Source organism: Odocoileus virginianus, chromosome 10 (assembly GCF_023699985.2).
Source record: "Odocoileus virginianus isolate 20LAN1187 ecotype Illinois chromosome 10, Ovbor_1.2, whole genome shotgun sequence".
Lineage (NCBI taxonomy): Eukaryota > Metazoa > Chordata > Mammalia > Artiodactyla > Cervidae > Odocoileus > Odocoileus virginianus.
Genome location: NC_069683.1, coordinates 31,507,384 through 31,535,114, shown reverse-complemented (window position 1 = coordinate 31,535,114; position 27,731 = coordinate 31,507,384). Strand labels below are relative to the sequence as shown.

General features: G+C 42.8%; 1 protein-coding gene across 6 annotated transcripts in view; it reads right to left on the bottom strand.

Annotated features, from left to right (window-relative positions):
* Positions 1-27,731, bottom strand: part of PPFIBP2 (PPFIA binding protein 2) — a 155,077-nt gene that overhangs the window by 96,142 nt on the left and 31,204 nt on the right. For 4 of the 6 annotated variants that reach the window (XM_020896952.2, XM_020896955.2, XM_070473345.1 and 1 more), the window contains exons 2-3: positions 26,048-26,141; positions 3,938-4,152 (exon numbers count right to left, since the gene is read on the bottom strand). In XM_020896952.2, the coding sequence (XP_020752611.2) occupies positions 3,938-4,152; positions 26,048-26,111 (279 nt within the window). In that variant the 5' untranslated portion in view covers positions 26,112-26,141. The remainder of the gene's footprint in view (positions 1-3,937; positions 4,153-26,047; positions 26,142-27,731) is intronic. The other 2 variants (XM_070473344.1, XM_070473346.1) reach the window with 2 other exon arrangements.

The following is a 27,731-nucleotide window of genomic DNA, read 5'->3' as shown; positions in this document are numbered from 1 at the left end:
CAGATTATGACAAGTGAGGTTTATGATGAAAAAGAACAGTGCAAACATCTAAGGGATGCACAGATAGCATGAAAGAGAAATGAGAAGGCACAAGCTTGGCTTCAAGCTATCTTATTAGTTCCAATTCTGAGTCACATGTGTTTTTGTGTGTTTTTTTTTGGGGGGGTGGGTAATAATTCACATGAGTCTCTGTGGTTTAAGGCAGTGTTTTACAAACTTCAAAGTGAATATGAATCACCTGGAAATGGTTCAGTGGATTGGGGAGGGGAGAGGCAAAGTCTAACTTTTTTTTTCTTTAAGACAAGCTATCAGGGGATGCCAAAGCTGCTGGTCCATAGACTACAATTTGAATAGCAATACCTTCTAATTAAAAGTACCAATCTAGACTTCCCTGGTGGTCCAGTGGTTAAGAATCTGCCCACCAATGCAGGTGACAAGGGTTTGATCCCTGGTCTGGGAAGATTCCATATGCCACAGGGCAGCTAAGCCCATGCCCCACAACTACTGAGCCCAGCTCCACAAAGAGAGAAGCCACCGCAATGAGAAGACCACTCATGGCAACTAGAGAGTAGCCCCCCTCACCACAACTAGAAAAAGCCCACACACAACAACAAAGACCCAGCGCAGCCAGAAATAAATAAATAAAAGTACCAAGCTAAGGCAATCTAAAATTAATCTAAAGAGCTGTGGGTTTGTTCACTGCCTTGAATTCTATTTCCATACAGATAAGACCTGCTATGGACTCTGTGCGCACCAGATTGTAAAATGACTTTAAATCTGGGAAAATGAAAATACACACAGGTGGTCTCTGTCCAGAATCAAAACCTTAACAACCAACCCTGGTATCTTGGAATGTTTATATGAACTTTTGACCGCCCCCCTCAAAGTACACCACTCATAGGTTGCTGATGGCCATAATTACTCCAGAAGATTTATGAATGCAACAACTTTTAGAAACATCTATCCCAAGGCAAGCATTTCCCCAACTGTTGTAAACAGCCACCAAAACAGATCTGCAAATCTGAACGCAAGCTGTTTTCTGGAATGGATCTTGTAAAACCAACCACCACCATGACTGCTTTTAGATCCAAAATAGCTTTTAAGGATCTCTTTTGGTAAATTATAAAAGTTAGATCCTTATTTCATACCACACACTAAAAAGACTGCAGATGAATACAAATCAAACTATAAACCTACTGGAGACAGTATATAGGTGAATATTATTTGATCTGAGGTCAGGTAGGGCCTTTCTAGAAAGAAAAGAATCTCAAACAGGAAAGACTGATAAAATTACAATTCTTTTATAATTAAAAAAAAAAACCCTCACCATAAACAACATTTAAAAACAAAAGTGAGGAAAAGGAACACCACAAAGCAAAGAGCTAGTAAAAAGTCATTAAATATAAGAAGAGCACTAAAACCCAAATAGGGTCAGGGAGGCAAGAATACAGATGCTAACAGATCAGACTACAGCAGGCACAGCCAAGGCACTCAAAATAATCACTGGGTTGTGTATGTGAAGAAAATATTAAAACTATTTTCTTAACCGGTCTTTTAAAAAGATCTTCTATCTGGGACTATGTTTTATAACTTACATACATTAGGACAATTCTCCATACATGAATATGTATATTTGGAGAATAAATTTTTTTTTCATATTGGGGTATGAGATCAAAAGTTTGGAAACCATACAGAAGAATAAATATTACTAAGCTTATTTTAAAATTCCACCTTTCTACTAAACAAAGAAATGGAAAGATAAAATGAAACTTTTTCCTCTGAAATTAGCTGTTTTCTCAATCTTAGTGCTTGTTGATCAGGATGTACCTCAAGCCCTGCCAAAGAAAATAGAAATGGGCAAAATCTTTCTGAAAAGCAGTTTGGAAAAAATGTGTCACAAGGCTTAAAGATATTAATACCTTTGATCAGAGTTTGCCAGACTTAGCAAACTGCACAAAACATACTTATTAAAAAATATTGTTTATCTAAAATTCTAACAGAACATTCTGCATTTTATCTGTTAAGCCTGGTTTAACTATTATTCTACTTTCACGAGTCCATCTGAAGAACATATTTAGAGATAAATATTTCTAGACAAAGACAGTCTCTACAGCAATGCCACGTTATTAGTGAAAGATTAAAAAATATCTCAATTCAATATTAGAGGAATGGCTACATAAATTCTGGCACATCTGTGCAAGATAAACATAGTCACTGAACATTATGTATTGGTAGTCTGTCTTTATCCTGCTTCTTTATCCTGCTTCATGCAGATATTCACAAGTTTTGCTGAAGAAATGTTCAGTGTTTCCTGCCCTGCACTGGCTAGAAATGGTACATATTATACAATACATGTGTACCATCTCACCTTTCTAAAGTTTAATAATCTCTAAAAAGCATCTAGACCCAAGGATTCCAGGCTGATGAATTATGAACCTATATCATTTTCTTGAGGCTTCATAAACTTTTCTGCAAACACTGCAGCCTGAATCAGTACTAGCAGGACTGGAAGGAGGGATAGATGCCCATGCCAGGCATAAAGTGAACTAGAGAGTCACAGCCGCACAGAGGTGAGCAGAAGATGGTCAGACATGACAGGGCAAAAGCCAGGACCAGCATCATAAAGCAAACACAGTAACAGACAGAGAGGGCCTCTCTAGGGAGGCAAAGGGGATCCTCTGCTGGGGAAAAAGAGGACTAACCTACCTAAGCCATTCCCCGGCAATTTCCAACCTAGTTAAAAGAGCACGTGGAGGGCTTCCCCAGTAGTCCAGCGCACGGGTTTGATCCCTGGTCTGGGAAGATCCCATGTGCCACAGGGCAACTAAGCCCGTGAGCCACAACTACTGAGCCCTTACTCTAGAACCTTCAAGACAAAAGTATTGATCCCACACGCTCTGGAGCCCGTGCTCCATAAGAGAAACCACTGCAATGAGAAGCCCCCACACATAACTAGAGAGTAGCCCTAGTCCCCACCACCACAACTAGAGAAAGCCCGCACAAAGCAACACAGCCAAAAATAAAGAAGCAAATAAATAAATAAAAAGAGCCGTGGAGAAGCAGGTGGGGACTTCTATCATCAGTCTGAGAGGACCACCAAGAACCACCTTCATGTCGGGGAGGGATGAGAAGCTGGTCTGCAAACCAGAACTGTAACAGGCCCACCCAAGACCCACCCAACCCAGGAGCCTTCACCTTCCTCTGTGGGCAATCTCGGTTGCTGCTCTAACAAATTACCACAAACTTAGTGACTTGCAATGACACAAATTCATGATCTTACCATTCTGGAGGTCAGAAGTCTGAAATGGTTCTTACTGGGCTAAAATTAAGCTGTGGGTAAGACTGCTTTCCTTTCTGGAGGAGAGGCCAGTTGTCTAGCTCCTGGTGGCTGCCTGTATTCCCTGGTTCTTGGCCCTTCCACCTTCAGAGCCAGCAGCAGTTGGGGGGTGGGGGGGTGGGGGAGGAGATGAGTCCTTCGCCCATCCCATCACTCCAACACTGACTCTTCTGCCTCCCCTTCCTCTTACAAGGACGCCAGTGATTACACTGGGCCCACCTGGATAACTCAGGCCACTCTGCCCACTTTAAATTCAGCTGATTAGCAACCTTAATTCCACCTGATTCCTTCCCTTCCACCATGTATGGAAACTTATTCACAGGTTCTGGCAATCAGGATGTAAGCATCTTCAGAAGATCATTATTCTGCCTACCACACTGGCATGGACATGTTACAGAACCCTGGGTTGACAGCCTATGTAATGAAAATATTGAACAACACATATCATGACAAAGAATTCATCAGTGTTCAGAGGGAGGCATGCAGATGTGACTATCAACAGACTCCTAAAGAGGAGGAGCTAGGCACCTCGGATAAACCTGATGGCATTCCATGGACTCCATGAATATGCTCCCCCACCCAGGCCATGGGCCTACTCACCGAGCTCTCCTTGAACCACTCCTTTAAGTAGGCAGCTGTGGGGCCCGGGATCTGGCTCAGGAGGGCTGCCCTCTCCTGAGGATGCTCCAGCATCTCCAAGGCCAGCCTCAAGTCCTCGACGAGATGGAGCACCGGGAAGGGGTTCATGTAGGAGGCTGGGGAGGCCGGTCTGGGCTCACAGGTACCATCGCTAATATCTACCCCTGTTTTAGTTCCTGGAACAAGAGAGAGGTAGGAACCTGGGTGAGAATGGTGGATGCCATGGGCAAGGAACTGGTAAAGAGCAAAGTTAGTGAAAGGGGAGGGGAGAGGGACTGATCAGAAGACTAGATGACCACTTCTGCCTTGCAGAATCACTCACAAAGTGAACTTTGCAGGAATCATCTTCATCCTGGGTTGGGCATGAGAGAGGAGATGACTGTGCCCATTGTGAGTGGCTGGGGGAAGCTCACATGCTCAGACAAGCAGGAGGGCACAGTCAGACCTCACCTGCGACCAAGTGCTTGTGTACTGAAATGGTGAGATGCCAGTCCCAGCTGTGAGATGAATAAACGTGTCTTCTTTGAATTTAAAGTGGTAAACTGTACGCACAGAGAGCCGCACATCCTTGTATGCGCATTCCACCCCCCTCACCCCAAGGTGGATCCTCACTCTGGGCTGGTCTAGGGACTTGCTCCGATCAACAGGATGCAGAGGAAGTGATGCTGTGTGGGATCTGGTGAGGAGGAGTGAATCAAAATCTTTCTAGATCTTCCCAGTTGGGTGATTCTATATCCTCTGATACACTCACACCTTTGACTTGTATTTAACACTGTGTGTATCCATATTTCATCTCCCTTCATGGACTGTGAAGTCTCTGAGGGCAGAGCCCCTGTCATCATTGGCTGACACAGTTATGCCCCCTGCCCAGTAGACTGTGAGGGGGAACTGGCTGGATGTCTGTACACACACTTGGATGAATAGCTAAGAGGAAGAAGGCCTGGATTTCCACAGAGATCTGGGATACTGGGTCAGCTTTTTCTAAATTGGTATGTCCCAAATAGGACTGTGTTTGCCTTTCTAAACCCCACCATTAAAAAAGAAGAAGAAAAAAAAAGTCTTTTTTGCATAGATGGTGATATATTTTCTAAACCAAAACTGGGGCAACAGAGTCTAACAAAGGATTTCTGTGCTGCTTTCATCAGTTAAGAAACATTTTAGAAAATATGGTTCATGGTGGAATTTCCAGGGCATTTGAATTGTTTATAAAGCCAACAGAATGAAATATTTGAAATCAGGACTCTTGCTGGAAAATGCGGGCTGGAGAGCCACCACATCCACGGTCACGCTGCAAGCCTGTCGTCTAATTCCAGGTTCCTCTGCTCTTTTCAAAGCCAACTTCCTACTTGCCATGGCAGTCTTTGGAATGAGAAATCCACACAGAAGGAAACAATTACTTTTAGATTGCTGGTTTGCTTTCTGAAAGTGCAGGTTAGAGGGAATTGTGGATCACAATCCACAAACAAGTCCGTGGCTCTGGGGAGCTAGGAGACGGCCCTGTTACCCCCACTCTGATGTGTGCTCAGCACTTTCTGGCTTCTACAAATCCAATTAAGAGTTGCCTAGGAAAGGTCACAGTCAAAAACTTCAGGAAAGAAAACGGACAGAAGTAGAGCAAGACCCCCAATCTCTAAACAAATGCTAAGTCATGCCTCTCCATCCTGAACACACTCCAACACACACACACACACACACACACACACACACACACACACATTTACAAATGTAGGATAAATCAGGCCAGAAGTATGTGGGAAGACTGAGATTTTCATTCACTTTCTATCAGTGAGGCCTTGGACAAGTCCCTCCCATTCTATGGGCCACTCCCTGCCTCCAAAGCCTTGGGATTTTTTTCTTACTATTCAAATATTGTATGTGTGTGTAAAGGTGTATGAGTGCATGTGTATCTGTGTCCATTTTTGCATGTAATGTGTACATACATAAAAGACTTTAATTTCTATTTCTTTACAATTTACATCAATACACAGGTTCAGAAAATGGTCCAAAATGGTGAAACTCCTTAGACCTAGCACTAGCAAACGTAACAATTACCCAGAAGACTCAATTCCACATGCCACACAGATTCTCAACAGCCAACTGACTGCTACGGAAAAACTACAATCATAGAGGGAAACACAAAAACAGGACTATCAGACGCAACAAATAAGAAAATGCATACCCTCATACCTGGGTTTAACAAACAATACAGAAGTGACAATAACAGAAGGCAAGATGTTGACCCCTAAAATCCCTCTCAGAAAACAGCAGCTCACCTCCTGTTCAAGCCCTAATAGAGTTTCTCTTTGGGGGCAATCTCTTAATTACTTTATCTTGAACAATAAAGCATTCTTTGGAGAAGATAGATTAACACAAAGGGCTTCAGTTTTATATACATACTGAAATCCTCTACAGATGCCAGAGTCCCGCCTTCAGGGTTCCAGTTTGATTGGTCTGAGGCTGATCTGGGATAACAAAAAGCTTCCCAGGTGATTCCAGTGTGCAGTTTAAGTGGAAACCATTGACTAGCAAGTCAAATTAATCAATGCCAAGTTTTGATATTGAGAGAGGACACCCCTGAGAATTTTTATCTGAAGCACATTAAAACCAAAATTTAGTACAGATTCAGTAATTGTTAGGGGGAGATGAAACAACCTAAAATGCAAGTATAGGATTTTATTGAAAGCCTTTCAATGGTCATGTTCAAAAGCAACTAAGTATGTGTAGCAGTTATTAGGATTATTCAGAAATGTTTTGGATCTCTACGTAAGTTCATACTGGGACAACACTTCTGCCTGTTGGAGCTACTCACAGCCACATGACTTCCTCTGACCAATAAACATGAAAAGTGACATAGTCACCTCTAGAAGAAGGTCTTTAGGAACCAGAACACAATTCCTTTTATCTCTTTCACTTGCTCCGGCCTCTGGCAATGGTGAGAACTGAATCTACCCATGTTCCAAAGAGATGATGACATAGACCAGAGCCCTAAGCAGACCCGGGGCAGTGGGGGAACCTGTGGTATAAGCTGTTTCAAGGCAACTGATCTTGTGGGACTGTTTGTTACTGCAGCATGACGATTAGCCTGTCTTCATTTACATGATATATGTTATACAATTCAGAAATACATATATACAAACAAGGTAAACTTTTTAAAAATGATCTTTATCATACAAATGGGGTTCTTCCGACATAAGATGGAATAACTGATGAGAGCCTTGTATGTGAATTTTCAAAATGCTGTGTTCACAACAACTTAAAAGTAAAAATATGGACTCTAAAACTCTGCACATGAAAAGCATGATGCATGGTGATAGCTCCAGCACTACCTGGGAGTGTGGTGCAAGTGCAGACTCTCAGGCCCCACCTCTACATTTTATCGACATCCCCAAATGCTGTTCAACTGCTCTGGGACGCTACATTTTTATTCAGAAACTAGCTCTTATAATGATAGAAATAGTTACATTCGGATAAAGGTAAAATGCTTGAATAAAAATATTATTTAAAATGTGTTGGTGAGACAAAAAATTCTCAATTTTTTACAAATTAGTGCCTATAAGTACACATATGACTAAATCAATATTATGAGTACTTGTCTATTTGGGAATATATTTGGACATATGTTTTACCTAAAGGAAAGTAAAAAATGAAGATATAGAAACTTTAATGAAAGGACAAGAAAGCATGAGGAGAGAACAGGAAAATTTGAAAAAGAACCAACTGGAAACCAAAACACAAAGAATACAGTTTCTCAGGTTAGAAAATTAAGTGCATAGGTTAAACAACAGATAAGAGAATTACTGGAGTGGAAGGTGGAAGAAGCTATTGAAGCAGAGGCAACAGTGAAAGAGAAAATGGTTATGGATTTGTCACCAATAAAATCTTCATTCAGGCTTCCCTGGTGGCTCGGTGGAAGTGAATGTGCCTGCAAAAGCAGGAGACACAGGTTCCATCCCTGATCCAAGACGACCCCACAGTCTGCGGAGCAACTAAGCCACAAAAATTGAGCCTGTGCTCTAGAGCCTGGGAGCTACAACTACTAAGCCCACATGCTGCAATTATTGAAGCGCCCGAGAGCCTGTGCTCTGCCACGAGAGAAGCCACCACGATGAGAAGCCCATGTAGCATAACTAGAGAAAAGACTTCGCAGCAAGAAAGACCCAGAAATGCCCCTCCCCCCAAAAAAAAACTAAACAAAAAACTTCAGTCTTCTCAGTTTAAAGACACACATTGAGTCCCCGAAGGGATACATTAAAACAAATCCTCGCAACAACACAGTGAAACTGAAGAACAAAGATAAAAGAAATGTAAAAGCAACCAGAGATAAAAGATATTCTACAATTAGACTGTCAAAGACTTCTCATCAGCAATAAGTCCCGATGACCACAAAATATCTTCAGGTAGCTACCAACCTATAATCTGTACAAGATAAACTACCACTCAAGATTTAAGAATAAAATAAGGACATTTTTCACATAAATGATGCATGCAATTTATTGCTGGCAGAGTATTTCTGAAGGGATTTTAAAAGATCTACTTCATGAAGCAGGAAAAACTGCACCAACCAAAAAGGAGGGGGATAAAAGAATCAGCTCTGTCAGAGAAGTTGTTTAAATTGTTCATTAAACAAAACAAATATTGTCAGTTTAAAAAACACACATGGCAGGGGAGGGGGACAGCTCCGAAGAGTGGTTGAACCCAGGGAGGGTCTGTTTCCCCAGGGCCAGCTGCAGCCGCCCCTTGTCTCTCTTCCAAGACAGGCAGAAGGAAGACCATGCGAGAACATGGTGAGAAGACAGTAGTCCACAAGCAGTTAGAGAGGTCTTACCGGAAATCAACCCTGTTGGCACCGTGATCTCAGATTTTTCAGCCTCCAGAACTATTTTCCATTTCTTCTTGATGCTCTTCAGTGGTACACAGTATGACAAAATGCATATGACAGGAGTATTTATAGATAGTTATTACTCAGGCGGAGCCTTTGAAATAGAAAGGAGCTGTAGCTTCACCCTCAAGACACAGATTTCCAGCCCCCTGGGCATCATCAGATATCTCCACTGAAGACCCAGCATGGAGACCACTGGACCACATGTCCTGTACATTCTCTAACAACTACTTAGACCTAAGGTCTTTATTTCAACATTTTTCTTTGACAGCTAAGACTAGTTTATGAAATATGAGATGATGAAAATAACTTGGATTTTGAGATCCAATGGATCCAGTATTTTTTCCTAATTATGCTTTCCAGTTAACCTTTCTATGCCTCAATTTTCTGTCTGTAAAAAAGGGACAGAAACACTGTTTATCTTTCACAATTTTCATAAAGATTAGGTAAAATAATGCATTATGATATCTGATAAAAAATAAATGTTCAATGAATAGTAATAAATAGCACAATACTCAGGGGACTATAAATAAAGATGATACCAGAATACAAAACTATGAAAGAAGGGGCACTGATGGGAATTAAAGCATTATAAGACTCATGTACTACTGAAGAGGAAGACAAAATTATTATTCTACAAAGATATTTGTATTTCACCTTTGTGGTAAGGATTCATGCTAAAAATGTAAGGATGAGCATTAAAAACACAGAAACAGATGTTTGACTTCCTAACAGAGATATAAAAACAACTTGATCAATACGACAGAGGCCAGCAAGGCAAAACCAAAAACAAGTTTTTAGAAAAAAGTTAAAAAGAAACAAAAACATAAAATGGAGAAATAAGCACATACCTATCTATATACTCCCCTTCAAGGATCACAGTCTTGTCATGGCAAAGGGGCTTGGGTAACTGAATGAAGCTATGAGCATGCTTGCAGCCACCCAAGACAGATGGGTCATAGTGAAGAGTTCTGACTAAACATGGTCCATGGAGGAGGGTATGGCAGCCCACCCCAGTATTCTTGCCTAGAGAATCCCATGGACAGTATGGAAAGGCAAAAAGACAAGACACCAGGAGATGAATCCCCTAGATTGGTAGGTGTCCAGTATATTCCCTGGTGGCTCAGATGGTAAAGAATCCACCTGCAATGCAGGAGACCCAGGTTCGATACTTGAGTCAGGAAGACTGCCTGGAGAAGGGAATAGCTACCCACTCCAGTATTCTTGCCTGGAGAATTCCATGGGCAGAGGAGCCTGGCGAGCTATAGTCCATGAGGTTGCAAAGAGTTAACACTGGGGAAGACCGGAGGGCAATTACTAATAGCTCCAGAAAGTATGAAACCACTGGGCCAAAGTGGAAATGATGCTCAGCTGTGGATACGTCTAGATGTGAAAGTAGAGTACAATGTTGAAAGTAAAGTAATGTTGTAAAGGACAATATTGCTTAGGAACCCGAAAGGTCAGGTCCATGAATCAAGGTAAATTGGATGCGGTCAAGCAGGTGATGGCAAGACTGAACATCAACATCTTAGGAATCAGTGAATTAAAATAGACAGGAATGGGTGAATTTAATTGAGATGACCATTATATCTACTACTGTGGACAAGAATCCCTTAGAAGAAATGGAATAGCCTCATAGTCAACAAGAGAGTCTGAAATTCAGTACTTGGATGCAACCTCAAAAACAACAGAATGATCTTGGTTTGTTTTCAAGGCACACCATCCAACATCACAGTAATCCAAGTCTATGCCCCAACCACTGATGCCCAAGAAGCTGAAACTGACTGGTTCTATGAAGACCTACAAGACCTTCTAGAAGTAATACCAAAAAAAAAAAAAAAAGATGACCATTTCATCATAGGGGATTGGAATGCAAAAGAAAGAAGTCAAGAGGCAAGTTTGGCTTTGGAGTACAAAATAAAGCAGGGTAAAGGCTAACAGAGTTTTGTCAACAGAATACACTGGTCATAGCAAACACCCTCTTCTAACAACACAAGATATGACTCTACACGTGCATATCACCAAATCAGTTCAATTCAGTTCAGTCGCTCAGTCACGTCCAACTCTTTGTGACCACCTAGACTGCAGCACGCCAGGCTTCCCTGTCTATCACCAGCTCGTGAAGCTTGGTCAAACTCACGTCCATTGAGTCGGTGATGCCATCCAATCATCTCATCCTCTGTCATTCCCTTCTCCTCCTGCTTTCAAATCTTTGCCAGCATCAGGGTCTTTTCCAAGGAGTCAGTTCTTCACATCAGGTGGCCGAAGTATTGGACCTTCAGCTTCAGCATCAGTCCTTCCAATGAGGATTCAGGACTGATTTCCTTTAGGATGGACTGGTTGGATCTCCTTGCAGTCCAAGGGACTCTCAAGAGTCTTCTCCAACACTACAGTTCGAAAGCATCAGTTCTTTAGCACTCAGCTTTCTTTATGGTCCAACCCACACATCCATACAGGACTACTGGAAAAACCATAGCTTTGACTAGATGGACCTTTGTTGGCAAAGTAATGTCTCTGCTTTTTCATATGCTGTCTAGGTGAGTCATATCTTATCTTCCAAGGAGCAAGTGTCTTTTAATTTCATGGCTGCAGTCACTATCTGCAGTGATTTTGGAGCCCAACAAAATAAAGTATGTCACTGTTTCCACTGTTTCCCCATCTATTTGCCATGAAGTGACAGGACTGAATACCATGATCATATCACCAAATGGTCAATACCAAAATCAGATTGATTATATTATTTGTAACCAAAGATGGAGAATGCTGATATAGTCAGCAAAAACAATACTTGGAACTGATTGGCTCAGACCATGAACTCCTTATTGAAAAATTCAGGTTTAAATTGAACAAAATAGGGAAATCCACTAGGCGATTCAGGTAGGACCTAAATCAAACTCATTATCATTATACAGTGGAAGTAACAAATAGATTCAAGGGGTTAGATCTGGTAGACAGAGTGCCTGAAGAACTATGGATGGAGGTTTATAACATTGTACAGGAGGCAGTAACCAAAACCAGCCCAAAGAAAAAGAAATTCAAATGGCAAAGTGGTTGTCTGAGAAGGCTTTAGAAACACCTGAGGAAAGAAGATAAGGGAAAGAAAAAGGGTCTTAATAACCCTGATTACCATAATGGTGTGGTCACTCACCTACAGCTGGACATCCTGAAGTGTAAAGTGGGCCTTAGGAAATATTAATAGGAACAAAGCTAGTGAAGGTGACAGAATTCAAGCTCAAATATTTAAAATCCTAAAAGATGATGCTTTGAAAGTGCTGTACTCAATATGCCAGCAAATCTGGAAAACTCAGCAGTGACCACAGGATTGGAAAATGTCAGTTTTCATTCCAATCCCAAAGAAAGGCAATGACAAAGAATGTTCAAACTACCACACAATTGCACTCATCTCACAGACTAGCAAAGTAATGTTCAAAATTCTCCAAGTCAGGCTTCAACAGTATGTGAACCATGAACTTCCAAATGTTCAAGTTGGATTTAAAAACGGCTGAAAAACAAGAGATCAAATTGCCAACATCTGCTGGATCATCAAAAAAGCAAGAGAGCTCCAAAAAAAATTTGCTTTATTGACTACACCAAGGCCTTTGACTGTGTGGATCACAACAAACTGTGGAAAATTCTTTAAGAGTTGGGAATACCAGACCACCTGACCTGCCTCCTGAGAAATCTGTATGCAGGTCAAGAAGCAACAGTTAGAACTGGACATGGAACAACAGCCTGGTTCCAAATTGGGAAAGGAGTATGTCAAGGCTGTATATTGCCACTCTGCTTATCTAACTTCTGTGCAGAGTACATCATATGAAATGCCGGGCTGGATGAAGCACAAGCAGGAATCAAGATTGATGGGAGAAATATCAGTAACCTCAGATATGCAAATGACACCACCCTTATGGCGGAAATCAAAGAAGACCTAAGGGGCCTCTTGATGAAAGTGAAAGAGGACAGTGAAAAAGTTGGCTTAAAACTCAACATTCAGAAAACTAGGATCATGGCATCTGGTCCCATCACTTCATGGCAAACAAGTGACAGACAAATGCAATGACATGACATGCATGACATGACAATGCAAACAGTGACAGACTTTATTTTGGGGGGCTCCAAAATCATTGCAGATGGTGACTGCAGCCATGATATTAAAAGACACTTGCTCCTTGGAAGAAAAGATATGACTCACCTAGACAGCATATGAAAAAGCAGAGATATTACTTTACCAACAAAGGTCCATCTAGTCAAAGCTATGGTTTTTCCAGTAGTCATGTATGGATGTGAGAGTTGGACTATAAGGAAGGCTGAGGGCCGAAGAATTGATGCTTTTGAACTGTAGTGTTGGAGAAGACTCTTGAGAGTCCCTTGGACTGCAAGGAGATCCAACCAGTCCGTCCTAAAGGAAATCAGTCCTGAATCCTCATTGGAAGGACTGATGCTGAAGCTGAAGCTCCAATACTTTGGCCACCTGATGCGAAGAACCAACTCATTGGAAAAGACCCTGATGCTGGGAAAGATTGAAGGCAAGAGGAGAAGTGGACGACAGAAGATGAGATGGCTGGATGGCATCACTGATGCAATGGACATGAGTTTGAGTAGGCTCCAGGAGTTGGTGATGGACAGGAAAGCCTGGCATGCTGCAGCCCATGGGGTTGCAAAAAGTTGGACACAACTGAGTGACTGAACTGCCTTAACATTATGATGGTTTTTGTTATACCATCACATTCATGTTGTTTGTGTCATCAACATGAATTTGCCATAGGTATACATATATCCAGAGAAGGCAATGGCAACCCACTCCAGTACTCTCGCCTGGAAAATCCCATGGACGGAGAAGCCTGGTAGGCTGCAGTCCATGGGGTCGCCAAGAGTCGGACACGACTGAGCGACTTCACTTTTCCTTTTCACTTTCATGCATTGGAGAAGGAAATGGCAACCCACTCCACTGTTCTTGTCTGGAGAATTCCAGTGATGGCGGAGCTTGGTGGGCTGCCGTCTATGGGGTCACACAGAGTTGGACACGACTGAAGCGACTTAGCAGCAGCAGCAGTAGCATACATATATCCCCTTCCTCTTGAACCTACTTCCCACCTCCCTCCCCATCCTACCCCTCTAGGTTATCACAAAGCACCAGCTTTGGGTTCCCTGCATCTCACAATAAACTCCCACTGGCTATCTGTTTTACATATGGTAATGTATATGTTTCAATGCTATTTTCTCAAATCATGAAAATTCTCAAAGAGATGGGAGTAGCAGACCACCTTCATGTCTCCTGAGAAACCTGTATGTGAGTCAAGAAGCAACCATTAGAACTGGATATGGAACAACGGACAGGTTCAAAATTGGGAAAGAGTATGATAAGGCTTTATATTGTCACCCTGCTTATTTAACTTAAATGCAGAGTACATCATGTGAAATGCTGGGCTGGATAAATCACCAGCTGAAATCAAGAATGCTAGGAGAAATATCAACAACCTCGAATATGCAGACGATAAAACTCTAATGACAGAAAATGATGAGGAACTGAAGAACCACTTGATGATGGTGAAAGAGGAGAGTGAAAGAGCTGGCTTGAAACTCAACATTAAAAAAAAAAAAACAACCTAAAATCATGGCATCTAGTCCCATCACTTCATGGCAAATAGAAGGGGAAAAAGTGGAAGCAGTGATATACTTTATTTTCTTGGGCTCCAAAATCACTGCAGACAGTGATTGCAGTGAGGCAATTAAAAGATGCTTGCTCCTTGGAAGGAAAGCTATGACAAACCTAGACAGTGCATTCAGAAGCAGAGACATCACTTTGCCGATAAAGGTCCATCTAGTTTTTTTCAGTAGCCATGTAGAGATGTGAGATTTGGTCTATAAAGAAGGCTTAGTGCTGAAGAATTGATGCTTTTGAATTGTGGTGTTGGAGAAGACTCTTGAGAGTCCCATGGACAGCAAGGACACAGAACCAGTCAATCCCAAAGGAAATCAACCCTAAATATTCATTGGAAGGACTGATGCTAAAGCTGAAGCTCCAATACTTTGGCCACCTGATGCAAAAGCTGATTCACTAGAAAAAACTCTGATGCTGGCAAAGATTGAAGGCAAAAGGAGAACGGAGCAGCAGAGGATGAGACGGTTAGATGGCATCACCAGCTTAATGGACATGAATTTGAGCAAACTCCAGGAGACTGCGGAGGACAGAGGAGCCAGGCATGCTGCAGCCCTTGAAGTCCCAAAGAGTCAGACATGACTTAAGACTGAACAACAACAGACCTATATACTAGTAACTATTATAATTATTAATGCACTAAACTAACTTATTTAAATGCAAAAATATAATAAAGGAATCCAGTTGATATTAAGAAAGACATACAAAAATTATGACACTGAATGAGTGAAATTTGAAGTATTCAAAAGATAAAACTAAGGACTTCATGCATTGATGTAGGTACTTTTGATCAAAAAAAAAAAAAATTAAGACTAATCACACATACACACAGTCACTGGATAAAATGATTAAAAAAACCATTTGAACAAACCTATAAAAAGTTGAACCATAATTTCATATTTTTCCACAGCAAAAATACCAGGCCACATACTTTTACAAGTTAGCTCTAGCCAATGTTCATGAAGTGAATAATTCTCATCTAACTCTTGTGTTCAGTACAGAAAAAGAGGGACAGTTCCAAACTGCTTCAATAAGGATAGCTGCCAATACAACTTATAGACCAGAGTGAATGGTGACCCCTGTAACTGAACAATTCAGCAGTTCTGAGTACTACAAAGGCAAATTACAAGCCTTCTCACTGATGAACTTCCATATCAAATCCTAAACACAAACTTACAGACCAAATCTCACAGTGTATAAAAATGACCCTCTCCCTTGGATCTCCCACATTGCAGGCAGATTTTTTTCTGTCTGAGCCACCAAGGAAGCCCTACATATCAAATCCTAAATACAAATTTACAAACCAAATCCCACAGTGTATAAAAAAAGACCCTCTCCCTTGGGAACTGACAAGTCAAGCAGACCTAAAAGTAAAAACTTTAGTGGTGATATAGCAAAAGACATATAAAGAACTATGTGCTAAACACTAGAGATGGGACATTGTGTTCAAGCACATATAAAGTCTTTTTTCAAAAATGACTATAGACTAGGCCATACAGAAAGTCTCAACAAAAATCAAGAATTGCTATTATGGGTACTATTCCAGTCTCCATATTTCTGTGGGAGGAGAGAATGGTTTCCACCTATCTCCCCTCACTGAGTTTTTCCTCAACAGAGGAATACCCCTTCTGATGACAGAACTGAAAGATGGAATTCTCCCTAGAGATGCCTGTCCCCATATGCAGGCATTATCTTCCACAGAAGCTTTCTGAGACCAGCTCCACCCCCAGGAGATGGAAGCCTGTAAGTTTGAGATTATCTTCAATTCAAGGAAGTGTGTAGGATCAGTGGATTCAAGATCCTGATTGTGGCCTCAGGTCAAGTTAAGGTTCCTAGTCAGTTAAATAATGATAAAGCTGATACTTTGATCTCTTTCTGACTCCTTTGTCTGTTCCTTGTGAAAGTGAGTGAAGTCGCTCAGTCTGTCCGACTCTTTGCGACCCCATGAACTGCAGCCCACCAGGCTCCTCTGACCATGGGATTCTCCAGGCAAGAATACTGAAGTGGGTTGCCATTTCCTTCTCCAGGGGATCTTTCTAACCCAGGGATCGAACCCGGGTCTGCCACATTGGAGGCAGACACTTTAACCTCTGAGCCACCAGGGCCAAATAAGCAGGGGAATAAATGGGTGCCATTCTTTTTAAATTTTTTATTTAAGTATAGTTGATTTACAACATTGTAAGGGATGTTAGTTATTACCTTTGTGGTAGAATAATGACCCTCCCAAAGATGTCCACATCCCACCCCCTGGAAACTATGAGTGTGTTTGATACCTAATATAGCAGAAGGGACTCTACAGATGTGATTAAGAATCATGAGATGGAGATATTATCCTGGATTTTTAATCACATGAGCTCTTAAATCAGAAAAGGGATGCAGAAGAATGGCTCAGAGAGATGCCCTCTCAGAGAGAGACATGAGGACTCGCCCTGCCGTTGCTGGCTTTGAAGATGGAGGAAGGGGTTGTGAACAAGGAAGGTGACGGTATTACAGCTGCAATAGAGCAGATCATGACAGACTAGCTGCACTCAGAAAAATCCCAAAGGACACCCTAAAATTAAAAAACACAAATACATATACTTTTTAAAGCAACTGAACTGAAGGAAATTTTCAGAGCTCAGTAGCTCAGGAGAAAAAGAGCATTTGAGCTGATGTTGCTGTAGGTCAATTCCCTGCACACCTGGGCTTGAATGGGCCGCTTGAGGACAGGAGACAAAGTTTAGGGCCAGAGCAAAGGGAGAGATCAAATGGGAGACTTTTGCATAAGGCCAGGAAGCAAAGGGCAATACCCCCAGCCTATCACTAGAAAAAAATCACCCACTGAACTTGGCCTTGATGCTGGAATATGAACACACATAAACAATTATATGCAGAGTACATCATGAGAAATGCTGGGCTAGAGGAAGCACAAGGTGGAATCAAGATTGCCGGGAGAAATATCAATAACCTGAGATATGCAGGTTACACCACCCTCATGTCAGAAAGTGAAGGAGAACTAAAGAGCCTCTTGATACAAGTGAAAGAGGAGAGTGAAAAAGTTGGCTTAAAGCTCAATATTCAGAAAACTAAGATCATGGCATCTGGTCCCATCACTTCATGGCAAATAGATGGGGAAACAGCAGAAGCAGTGGCTGACTTTATTTTTCTGGGCTCCAAAATCACTGCAGATGGTGATTGCAACCATGAAATTATAAGACACTTACTCCTTGGAAGGAAAATTATGACCAACCTAGACAGCATATTAAAAAGCAGAGACATTACTTTGCCAACAAAGGTCCATCTAGTCAAACCTTTGGTTTTTCCAGTGGTCATGTATGAATGTGAGAGTTGGAAACTTGGCAGAGCGCCGAAGAATTGATGCTTTTGAACAGTGGTGTTGTAGAAGACTCTTGAGAGTCCCTTGGACTGCAAGGAGATCCAACCAGTCCATCCTAAAGGAGATCAGTCCTGGGTGTTCATTGGAAGGACTGATGTCGAAGATGAAACTCCAAAACTTTGGTCACCACATGCAAAGAGCTGACTCATTTGAAAAGACCCCAATGCTGGGAAAGATTGAGGCAGGAGGAGAAGGGGACGACAGAGGATGAGATGGCTGGATAGCATCACCAACTCAATGGACATGGGTTTGGGTGACTCTGGGAATTGGTGATGGACAGGGAGGCCTGGCATACTGCGGTTCATGGGGTTGCAAAGAGTCGGACACGACTGAGCAACTGAACTGAACTGAAACAATTCTGTGTTTTCAAACATTAAAAGAAGGGTAAGAGAAGTGAAGAAAGAGAAGTGCAGAAATCAAAAAATAAAATGGTTGATAAACAAATGAGACCTAGTCAACATAAGCTTTCACACAGTAGAGGAAACCATCAACAAAAAGACAACCTAAGGAACAGGAGAATATATTTGCAAATGACACTGCTGACAACAAATTAATTTCCAAAATATATAAACAGCTTATACAACTCAACAACAAAAAGCAACAATCCATTCCAAAAAGGGCAAAACACCTAGCCTTTTATCCATAAGACATACAGATGGCCAACAGGCACATGAAAAGATGCTCAATGTCACCACTAATTAGAGAAATGCAAATCAAAACTACTTGACATATCATCTCACAGCTGTCAGAATGGCCATCATCCAAAAGTCAACAAATATAAACTCTGGAAAGGGTGTGAAGAAAAAAGAATTCTGCTATGCTATAGGTAGGAATGTAAGTTGGTGGGGCCCTTATGGAGAACAGAATGGAGAAACTAAAAATAGAGTTACCATATGATCCAGCAATCCCACTATGGGGCATATATCTGGAAAGGATGAAACTGTAACTTGAAAAGATACAGGCACCCCAATGTTCATAGCAGCACTATCTGTAATAGCTAAGACAGGGAAGCAACCTAAGTGTCCATCAACAGATGAAAGAATAAAGAAGATGTTCTACACACAGAGAGAGAATGGAATATCCCTCAGCCAAAGAAAAGAAAGAAATAAAATCCATTTACAGCAACATGGATGGACTTAGAGATTATCATACCAAGTGAAGTCAGTCAGAAGGAAAAAGACAAAAACCATATGATACCACTTAAATGTGGAATCTAAAATAATGATACAAATAAACTTATTTACAAAACAGAAACAGACAATGTTCTAGTCAAAGCGACAAAGCAAGAATCAATAAATTCCAAAAAGGGTCAGAAACCACTTTAACCACTACAATTAAGTTAGCAGTCAATTTTAAATACATAATATTATATATTATTGATTTGTTAAGTTGAACAGATAGATTCAAGTAAGTAGAATAGAAAATGATAAAGAATATATATTCAAGGATGTTAAATACATACACATATAAAGCATAAATACATAATGTCTATATATACATATACGTATATATAAGGATAGTTGTATGTGTCAATTTGGCTAGATCACAATACTCAGATATTTAGTCAAATATTATTCTAGATGTTTCTGTGAAGATATATTTTTCAACAAGATTAACATTTAAATCAGTAGATTTTGACAAAGCAGACTGTCCTCCATAACATGGGTGCTGCTGCTGCTAAGTCGCTTCAGTCGTGTCTGACTCTGTGCGACCCCATAGACGGCAGCCCACCAGGCTCCCTGTCCCTGGGATTCTCCAGGCAAGAACACTGGAGTGGGTTGCCATTTCCTTCTCCAATGCATGAAAGTGGAAAGTGAAAGTGAAGTCGCTCAGTCGTGTCCGATTCTTCGCGACCCCATGGACTGCAGCCCACCAGGTTCCTCTGTCCATGGGATTTTTCAGGCGAGAGTACTGGAGTGTGTTGCCATTGCCTTCTCCATAACATGGGTGGGCCTCACCCAATCAGTGGAAGATCTTAATAGAAAAAAAAAAAAAAAACTGACTTCTCTGGAAGAAATGGAGATTTGCCAGCAGATGGTCTTTGGATTTGAACTGCAAAACTGGCTCTTCCCTGACCCTTCAGACTGCTGGCTTACCCCGCAGATTTTGAACTTGCCAACTTCCACATTCATGTGAGCCAATTCCTTAAAATAAATGTCTCTGTCTCTTGCTCTCTCCCCACATACATACATACATACACACACCCTACTGGTTGTTTCTCTGAAGAACCTGAGCTAATACATACACACATTTATCTATTTATAGAATAAATAATATACACAGCTACTATGGGGACTGATCAGCAAAAATAATTCTTTGAAAATAGTAATTAAAAAATAGTCTCTGGCAAGACTGATCAAAAAATAAAGAGAAGGCAAACAAGTAAGCAATACTAGGAATAAAAACAGATATAACAAGTGTAGCAGACCTTAAAAAGATGAAATACAATAAGCAACCATATGCTAACAAAATGGAAAATACTGGTAAAATACACAAATATCTAGGAAAATACAGCATGCCAGAACTCAATAGAGAAAAAATTAAAACCTGACTATCCCTAACCATTAAGAAAAGATGTGAGGAAATACAAGGTCCAGATAGTTTTGCAGGTCAGTTCCTATAATATAAACTTAAGCAAATATTTAATGAACAAATGATAATTCCAAATTTACTGACACACTTTCAGAGAATAGAAAATGAGGCTGGAGATGTGGGCTCTGCCAGTAAGGGTGAAAAACAGAACGTAGCTGTTCAACAGGGCTCCCAGCCCCACTGTGGGCCATCTCAACCTGTTTACACAAAGGGCAGCCTTTAGCATCTCAGCCCACTAGACACCTCCAAAATTCCGCCGACTCTCCCTGGGTCAGTGTCAAAGCAGAGGACTCTCAACCTGAGTCCTGACTGGGAAACAGGTGGCTTTGTTACTGATGACCACTCCACATTGATTGGCCTTGGAGAGGCTGGAGATAAGGCCAACTAACTGTTCAGAGTGTGGATGAATCATCAGCCTTGAACGCCACAGCTAAAATCATTGATGGGCCAACATGAATAATTCCAGGCTTGATCAGAACTTTCTCTGCCCTCACACAATCTTGAAAACAAACAAACAAAAAAAAAAAAACCAAAAAATGGACACTAATCAGAGTTGGCAGAGGGATTTCGCTGGTCCAGTGGTTGTTTTCTTCTAGTGCAAGGGGTACAATTTCAAGTCCAGCCTGGGGAGCTGAGACCTCACACGCCTTGAGGCCAAAAATCCAAAACACAAAACAGAAGCAATATTGTAACAAATTCAGTAATACTTTGAAAAAAGATAAAGTTCCACATCAAAAAAAAAAAAAAAATCTTTAAGAAAGAAAAGAAGTTGGAAGAAAGGCCCAGAGAGAGCAACCTCTTTGTTCAACTATCATTAAACAGATTCCTTTTAACTGTTCTTCTTTGATGGGGAGAGCTTGCAGGTAACCCCATGAGTAACCTCCCACACAGTGAAGAGAAATAAGTGGCCCTCTGTGTCCTGACCAGAGGTTCTCTGGTCATACACACACGCAGCCTCCTGGAGCAGCCACTGACCCCATTAGCCCACAGATGAAGCCCTACACAAAATTAGTGTATGTGGTCGTTGCTCAGAGTCATCCACAGGGATGCAATTAAGCAGCATAGTGTTTAATTTCAATCATCAACAGTGTGATTCAATTATGGTGTTATTTGTAGGCTGAATCACAGGGACTAATCAACAGGAAGGCCAGATCAAAGGTTAACATCTTACTGGAACTTATAATACTGGTCTTTTGTATTAGAAACAACTCATTTGGACAAAGGTTCTGGGTTTTCTAAGTCACCTTGTCCTAACTTTCTGGTATAAAATTCTCGGGTCCTAATTAAATACAATCATACTCAGGATAGACCCATTCAGATTTCAAGAATTCAGCTTTACAAGGAGTTTCACTTCATGTTTCTGCTTCATTTCCTCCTTCTGCTTAGAAGGCATTTCTTTGTCTCATGTCTCCAGAGCAGACGAATGCCTGCCGATGAGGGTCACCATGCTTGCCTCTGCAGGGGTGCATTTGGCACTTGTGTATCAGGATGTCCTCTGAGTTTTCCTGGCCTGGTTGCTTCTGTAAGTGATTATCTCTTGCACCATCTGTACTGTTCACATTGATCAGAAGAAGGGGGCGCTTTTTTTTTTGCATTAAAGGCTTAATTATATACACATTGATATCACATGCCCTAAGTATACTCTTCTGGAAACTCTTTTGGAAAGAGTTTTGGAAAGTGAAGAGTAGCCTGTCATACTGTAGAGTAATTAATAAGGGAAAGTTCTGGTTAGACAGTGTTATAATCATTCATAATCATTACTGAAGGAAATTGTGCCCATTTGAGTAAGAATCCATTTGTTTCTACATAAATGCTTGCTGTTTAGGGCACGCAGAAAGCCCATAAAAACTTCTTCACTAAGATAAGCATAACTGTGTTTTCATAAAGTGGGAGGATGCAGTGGTTTGAGTCCTTTACCAGCTGGAAGTAGTACTTGACAACCCTTTGACTTCAAATTAGTGAGAGAATAGAAATAAAGAAAGGACAATATAAATGTTCACACACAGACATAACCTCTACAGAATCTGTGATTCATGATGTTGGTGCCACAGTCTTCAATTTCCTTCTAGCTGCTCTTTGCTCAAGCAAACGAGCTCTTACTTGGAAGTTGAACGTAGAAGGGAAGAGAGCAAAGCCACTGTGACCAACAGACTGGGTCCAAGAACAGGCTTTGACCCTCCTCCCAGTGAACTCCCTAGATGGTCCTGCAGAACCCCAGGGGTTCTGCTGCACATCACCATGAGATCAACCCAGGAGTGAAACGAGCCAGGAAGACATTTGGATCTCAGATAGCCTGGACTCAAATCTTAGTTCTGTCATTTACCAGCACTATAGCGCGGGTGGCAAACATAATGTCAACAGTAATATCAACAAAACCAAGGTAATTTAGACCCAGTGAGCACTTACTAGGTAACAGGCACTATTCTAACTGCCTTCTTTACCTTAATTTAATCCTCCCAATAACATGAGATGGTGCTGTTATTACCACTGTCTATACACTATGAGGAAACTGAGGCTCAAGGGGATCAAGCAATTTGCCCAAAGACTCCACAGCCAGTAATAAGTGGCTGAGCTGGGATTTGAACTCCAACAGTCTAACTGCAGTTTACATTAATAACCACAAAAATCCCTAAGCTCTTTGGCCCAGTCAACTTGAAAATGAGGGTGGCCTTAATAATCTTGAGGAAAAGTATCCCACACAAAAGCATTCAATAATTATTATTCTTTTCATCGCAAATGGCATAGAACATATGCCCTCCAGACACTCGCTAATAACCTCAGTGTTGAATTATCTGCCAAATAGCTCCTGTCAAATGTCTGGGTGAGCCAATTACTGCTTAAGAGATGGCTCACAGGACATGCTAACCACAGAGTCTTCAAAAAAAAAAAAAATTAGTGATTTATTATTCTACAAGAATGAGCCAAAACACAAGAGAGAAAATAATCAATGAAGTTCAGCATGCAGACAGACAGGGGATAGGTACAGAAACCAGTAACTGCCGCCTAATAAATGCAAAGGGGAGCTTATTCACAAAAGTAAATCAAATACAGATGGGACCCAAACATCTATTAAAGACGTATTCTGTGTTGCACTGGAGACGCAGCAGCAAAGCCTCTGCTGCCACAGAGCTTCCACTCTGGTGCAGGAGGCAGATAATAAACAGACGAATATGAACCTAATGGGCCAGATGGTAGTAAGTGCTACAAAGAAATACAAACAGGATGAGAGGATGGGGGAGGGGATGTAGGGATGCTACCTGAGAGAGTGTCAGGGAAGGCCTCTGCGCGGTGACATTTCAGCAGAGATCTGACCTCAGTGTACTTGGAGAGCATCACAGCAGAGGGACAGCAAGCACAAAGGCCCTGAGACAGCCTCTGCTAAAGCCAGACAAGCCAGATGGAAGGTGGAGAGGTGCAGCCAAAGGCCAGATCGCATACAGCGCTGCTGCTTACAATGGGGACTTTAGATGTTCACCCTGAAGTGCGAAGCCACTGAAGAGTTGTGGGGAGAGGGGTGTGATCTGATTCCTCTGCTGCTCTGTGGAGGACAGTCTACAAGGGGGCAAGAGCAGAGCAGAGCCCCCTCAGAGACTCTGCATTAATCTTGTAGACCCCAGGCAAGCTTAAGAGGCATGCACAAGCCTTAGCTAGACAATGAAAACCATAGCACACAAATGGGTGAAATAAGGACCTGAATAAATGAGAACTCAATTTATCAAGAGCTGACATTTTATAGTGCTTACTATATGGCAGGCTCCGTGTTAAGCCCTTACATGTATAAGCACAGCAACCTTCTTAGGAGGATTCTATTATTATACTCGTTTTAAATATGAGGAAGCTGAAGCACATATCATGCAAGTAACTTGATTCAGAGCTAGGATTTGAAACAAGCAGTCTGGCTACAGGTGTTCCTCCAACCAAAGAACTCCTTGGAATGTTCTAGACCACCTCTCAGCAAAACTCTTGTATCTGTTCCAGAGACGCCCAGGGAGCCCTTCCAGAAGGAGTTTGCCAGGGTGGAGGCCTAAGGAAATAGGAGGAGGGGGGAGCACGCAATGCCAGAAGGGAACAAGGATGGGAGTCCCTGGTTCTGCTCCAGGAACCACACCCACTGCAGGAACCACACCCGACCAAGCCAAGGCCCCAAGTATTCAGACCCACAGTCCTCGCTCACAGACAGAGGGGACTGTGCCAGACGCTTCGTCATTTCAGGGGTGTCTTCAGGGGGAACTTCAGTGGCAGGAGAAGGAAGTGACCCCACACAGGCTGCCTTCTTTAGGAGGTGCCCCACTCACCTGTCCCGGCTGTCTAAGAGCTCTGCCTGCTCCAGGGGCTCTTACAGCCTCCTTCCTGCCCCTGGGCTGGGGGCTCGGCAGTGCTGACCACCTGAGTTAGTCTGAGAGCCTGACTCTGATCACGATGCACAGGAAACTTCCGGGGGAGACTCTCTGAAAAGACTGCCAGGAACCCCACACTGTTGATCATCTCCTCTCAATAGGGCTTCCGGGACCCTAACCTGGAGGACACCCCAATTTCCGAGTCTCTGAAAACCCGGATGTTGGTTGGCCTCCTGAGGACCCTTTCTGTTCACTGAGAAATTAAGAGCCTAACAGATGACAGCTCTGTGTAATGGAACATGTAACGGTGCACCACAACATGCAGAAGTTTCAAGACACGGAACACCTACCTCCTCTGCCCCAGGCGCAAACACTCAGAACCCTCAGTGCCTTGGGTGTCTCTCTGCAGGATGGAAGGACAGACAGCAGGCAATGTCAGGTGCCCTGTGTATGCCCTGGGTTCTAGTCACACTCAGCCCAAACATACCTCCTGCAGCCATAACTCCACACAACGAGGAGCAAAGTCCCAAAGAAATGCCCAGTCGGCAAATAAGGTCACTGATTTGTATCAGGTAAGGACAGAAAGAAGGCCTGCAGCCCGCAGGGAAAAATTTCAAATGACAGGTCTGTTCCAATCAGTATGGGCCTCAGTTGTCCCCCATCAAGGAGTTAATCAGCCCAAACAGCCCACTGCAGTCCTTTCCAATTAAACAACTTTGCTGGATCTTTTCAAGAGAATGTTCCTAACTGCTTCGTACAAACATGAAGCCAAACAGTTGCAATAATATGGCATAAAGAACATTCTTCAGGTGATTAAGTGAATCAATACAAAACCAGTTCCTGACAGACTTACTGGAGACCAGCCAGGGAAGGGAAATGACACCAGTGTTAGAGGGCAAAGTCTGCAAGATTGCAAGTTTCAGCTTGACTGAAACCATGCTGTACTCTGAAAACTCCACGATAAAATCAGTGCCAGCCACTGCACCTGTTGCAGCCAGGATCCAAAGTGGGACAGTTATTCATGTGCTAATATATGGCGCAGCTGCAATCTCAGCAGAGACCTAGACCCTTACCAGCTATCAAAGAGTCTGAGTTTGCCCTGTTAAAAAAGAGCGCACACACAGTAACATAAAAGAAATCCAACAGGGGCCTTGTCTCTGCACCCAAAAGAGAAGTCCAATGAGAGGAAAACGGTTTCCAGGGTGGAGGTCACCAGGACCCCTGAGCATACCTGCGATGATTCCGTCCATTTGCTCCAGGGCAGCTTCTAACACGTGACTGGCGTCAGAAGCCATGAGTCCTTTTCTGTCCTTTGTCTCCTCCTACTGAAAATTCAAACACAGCACATGTATTTCATGTTACATACCCAAGACCACTGAGCCCTCTCATTCCACCATGAAAATCGCACTCTCATAGGAATCTGAGTAGCCCACAGTGGGTTTCTGCCACCTCCCAGCACGGGTACTCCATGAATCTTTAGCAGGTGATCCCACTTGCTTCTGTCATGAAAAGCCACTGGGACTCTCCAGGGTCACCTATGGCAGCGAGGCGGCAATTGCCACTGCCACGATCATCACAGTCCCGGCTCCAGAAGCTGCAGCCACCCTGGGGAAGGCTCGAGGCTCCCCTAGGGCTGCAGAAGGCACACAGCTAGCGAGAACTCCATCGGGGCGTGCCCTGCAGCCCTGGGTCACAGCAAGCATTTGCGGTCTTATACCCGCATCTGTCCCACTCCTGGGGTGCTCCCCTACAGCAGGTGTGATCCAGGCTGAGAGGCCTCAGCTGCCACTTTCACTTCTCATGTGGGCCTGTGGGCCCCGTCTAGGAAGGTTTCAGGCACACTGTTGTGGGGAGAGCATGGTCTCTTACTATTTTAGTCCTTCCTACTCCGCCCAGGACCATTCAAGGCGCAGAATCCCATCTTCTCAGCGCAGAAGAATTTCTCCAAAAATACACTGTCTAGCCACTCCTCTGATGCTGAGCCTCCCTTCTAATGAGAGAGGTGGCAATTGGTTCCATCTCCAGACAACTCTGCCTCTCATCAAGGTCTTTAAGCGAAACTGTCTTCCTGCAGCCTCACCTCATTTTTCTCGCTTCCCACCCCCTCCCTGGGTGTCAGGCAGAGACTTACAAGAGCAGTTGTAATCCTGAGACTTAACTCGCATCTGTAAACTGGAGGCAGGTGCTATTGTTTGTCTGCTCATTCAGCAGAGCCCACAAGTGTGCCCAATGGGCCTAAGTGCTGCGGAGAAGACAGGCAGGGCTCCTAGATCCGAGGTTGGATAGCGCAGGTCAGGCAACAGAAGACCTGCTGCTCCTTTCCCCCCCAGAGTTACATCTTCAGAGTGAAGAGAGGAACATAAGCAACCACAGGAAAGTGGTTTGGAGAGGGTGTGGATAAGGATGTCAAGACCACAAAGAACCACGCTGGACGGCACCAGGCAGGAACAGTTAAATACCCTGGGTTCAAAGCTGGCCCTGCTATTTCCTGTGTGATCTCTGAACCTCAGGATCCTCTGCTGTAACGTGGGGAGGATGACAGTACCAGACTCATAGGGTTGATGTCATAGTTAAATGAGTAATTAACATTTCATTAACAATGCAGGTCTTGCATGCAGTAAGGGCTCAATAAACCTTAGCCATTTTTAAATGACGTATTTTTGCCAGGACAGCTCACAGGATGAGGGGCTTTAAAGTGGGTCAGCTTTAGGGAGGGAGGGGAAACCTAGGTAAGTCCAAGCGGCTGGCCCTGTGGGGGCAGTAGGCACAGCAAATCAAGGCAAACCTGTTGGAGGGGGGAGGGGGAGGGCTCAGAGTCACCGGGGCAAAGGCCACGAAAGGGTCAGAAATGCAAGAACCAGGGTGCAGTCAGCTCAGGGGAGTGAGAATGGGGGCTCGTGGAGGGGGTGGGAGCC